The sequence below is a fragment of the Trypanosoma theileri genome (genome assembly GCF_002087225.1).
Source record: "Trypanosoma theileri isolate Edinburgh chromosome Unknown TM35_Tth_45_V1, whole genome shotgun sequence".
Classification (NCBI taxonomy): domain Eukaryota; phylum Euglenozoa; class Kinetoplastea; order Trypanosomatida; family Trypanosomatidae; genus Trypanosoma; species Trypanosoma theileri.
Genome location: NW_021639887.1, coordinates 156,749 through 159,682, shown reverse-complemented (window position 1 = coordinate 159,682; position 2,934 = coordinate 156,749). Strand labels below are relative to the sequence as shown.

Sequence of the window (2,934 nt, the reverse complement as noted above, 5' to 3'; positions counted from 1 at the left end):
CAAGAATACAGGCCAGTGTAACCACAATCAGTAGTGGCACACGCACCCACACAGAACTGCTGATACTGCTGCTGCTGTCTGCATCACCCTTCTTGTTGTTTGTGAGTTCAGGAGGAAGTGTTGTTGTTGTGGTAGTGGTATCTGCATTTCCCACATCACCAGTGTTGTTTGGTGAACCATTCTCTGCAGATGTAGTGCCATTCCCAGTTTTTGTGGTTTCAGAACTACCGGAACTCACTGTCTCTGAACTGCTGGTGGAAGAAGAAGAAGGTTGTGTTCCCGCACTTCCCTGGCTATCTGCTGCACTGGATACATGGTTGTCGCTGTTTCCAGGTTGAGGATCACTAGCAGGAGTAGAAGCAGCAGGTGGAGGAGATGCAGTAGGATGATTAGAAGAAGAGTTATCATCAGTACCAGAACCAGAACCAATTCCAGGACCAGCTTCAACTAATGTAACGTGAGCCCCAGTCCTATCAGCAGCAGCACGATGACCATCTTTATTAGAAGGAGCATCAACATGAGCACCATGTCCAGGCTTTTCAGTAGTAGTTATTACTGGTTTAGTTGGAGTGAGTTCCTCTGGTGTAGTTGTACAAGGAAGATTAGAAGAATTCGGAGTGCAAGTGGCACCAGGCGCAAGTAGCTGAAGAGGAAGGGTAGGAGGTAAAGGATGTTGTTGGGGTTGAACAATAGGAGCGATGCCAGCACCCCGAACCCCAGTTTCAGAGAGAGAATCAGAAGAAGAACCATGACCACCAGAACCAGGATCACCAGTAGTTAGCCGTTGTGGTTGAGTTGCATCCGGGACTTTTGCTGATGCTGGGGAACAAGGCTGACCATCGGTTGAAACGGAAGAATTAGGAGTGCACGACGTCTCAGCAGAAGTAGTAAGACAAGTACCGCCATCATCACTAACTGCAGGACAATGACTAGCAGGATCCGTAGGACCGGCAGGAGGGTGGTCAGTCTGTTGCACTTCAGTATGAAGAACTTTGGTTTCAGATGCAGTATCAGGAACAACACGATCACCACCTCCACCAGGAATCTCTGCAGATGCCACACATAGAGAGATAACACTCAGAAGCAAAGCTAGTATATAGAACAGATGGCGCAGCATCATGACAAAAGTTGTTCTTGTTACTCTCGTCACTTGAGTTCACAGGTCAAATGTATCAAGTGTTGAAAAGTAAAAGAAGAAGAAAGAAAAAGAGATATATATAGTGAGTGGATACAGGACACGAATACTCACATTGGAAAAGAGAGAGAGAGAAGCAGTAACTGCACAGTAAAGCAAGAAAAAGGAATATCCCACTTGAATGATAATATGTAACCCCTTAATAGAAATGAAAAGAAAAGGACCCCACAATACCCAAATAAGAGAGAGAGCCAAACACACACACAATACTCCATGGCTCTAGTTTAAGTACTAAATTACTCCACACACATCTGTGTGTACTAGCAAGAGATGTATACCGTCAGTGAGCAGAACAGCCCAGTTTTCTACATACACACAACGGGAAAAGCAAGTAATGGAATTATTAGAAAAACAACACACACACACATAAAAGTAAAAGAAAAGAAATTCGAATTAAAACGAGAAAGCTGGTAAACAGATTATTAATTTATTCACCCATAGGGGATGTACGCAATTATGATTATGTTAGTTTAACCATTATTATTATATGCTCTCAAGTGAGTCCCACCGTTCAGTACACGGTAACGGAGAACAACACAGCCACAATCAGCAGCGGTGCTGCAGTGCGCATCCACACAGAACTGACACTGCTGTCAGCATTAGCCTTTTTCTGCATATTAGAGGCAACGCTGCTGATCTGTGAGTCAGTTACGGGAACAGGAGATAGAGTGGTGGTTGGTGCTTCTGTGGTGGTGGTGGTGGTAGTGTTATCGGTGCTCGGCAGAGTAGTGGTATTGGTTTCTTGTGATTCTGGTACGGCAGTTACATCAACAGGTGAAGGAGAGTGCTGGGTAGCATTAGAGTGGGCAGGTGTACTGTTATCAGTTGCGTTGATCGCTGCCCCTTGATTATCTTCTGTAGGTGCATTAGACCCTGCATTGTGGATTTGCGTTCTGGTAACTGTTGGTACCTGGGTAGTATTAGAGTTGGTTGTAGTCGCGCTTGCTTCTGCAGTAGAATGGTTACCGGAATTACCATCACTGGGTACAGTACTCGCAGTAGGTAGAGAACGTTGCTGTGATGTGGCATCATCATTGACATTACTGCTTGCTGGAGGTGTTGGAGACACATCTTGTGGCTTACTCGGTTTTGGTCCTAGATCTCCAGGTGAGGATGTAGTTAGAGTAGATGTTACGACTGAGTGTGATTCAGGATGCGTTTCCACAGAGTTTGGTGTGCCAGCACCAGCTACTTTAGACGCCAACTCTGGAGCTCTAACGTCTCCTACTGAACTTCCATTAGCTCCAGTATTACCTGACAGCAATCCTTCAGCCCCAGAGGAACTTCCAACGGGACGCAGACTGTTATCCGTTTGGGGAATAACATTGGAATTCAACTGCTCATTTCCCGTCTCATCACTTCGTCTTTGCACAGTACCACTTCCTGCAGAAGAAAACATACCCACCTCTTCAAATAAACCCGTAGTATCACCATCATTAATACCGATTATAGGATTAAGTATCGCCATCACTGCCTTTGGCTGCCCATTAGCAGTAGTAGTTGTTGTTGTTGTTGTTCTTCTTCTTCTTGTTGTTGTCGCTGTGTAATCATTTACACTTGCGGTACGCTGGCGGCAGAGGTCTGCGTACTTTCCACATGCAGACACACGGCTGCCCGCACCGCATGTAAGCCACTCGCTCTCAGCAGCGGGGCGTACACGCAGCGCACCGCCGGCCCCGCACGACACCTCCACAGCCCCACGGGATACACCACGGCCACTGGGACTGTCATTATCAACA

At 46.4% G+C, this 2,934-nt stretch overlaps 2 protein-coding genes across 2 annotated transcripts; both read right to left on the bottom strand.

Moving 5' to 3' along the window:
- Position 1: 1 nt before the first annotated feature.
- Positions 2–1,120, bottom strand: TM35_000451590 (uncharacterized protein; the record flags this gene model as incomplete). The annotated part of the gene is made up of 1 exon (XM_029030256.1): positions 2–1,120. A coding segment is annotated over one exon (1,119 nt), but the record flags the coding sequence as incomplete, so codon positions are not given.
- Positions 1,121–1,706: 586 nt separating this feature from the next.
- TM35_000451580 (uncharacterized protein) lies at positions 1,707–2,933 on the bottom strand (the record flags this gene model as incomplete). The annotated part of the gene is made up of 1 exon (XM_029030255.1): positions 1,707–2,933. A coding segment is annotated over one exon (1,227 nt), but the record flags the coding sequence as incomplete, so codon positions are not given.
- Position 2,934: the final 1 nt, after the last annotated feature.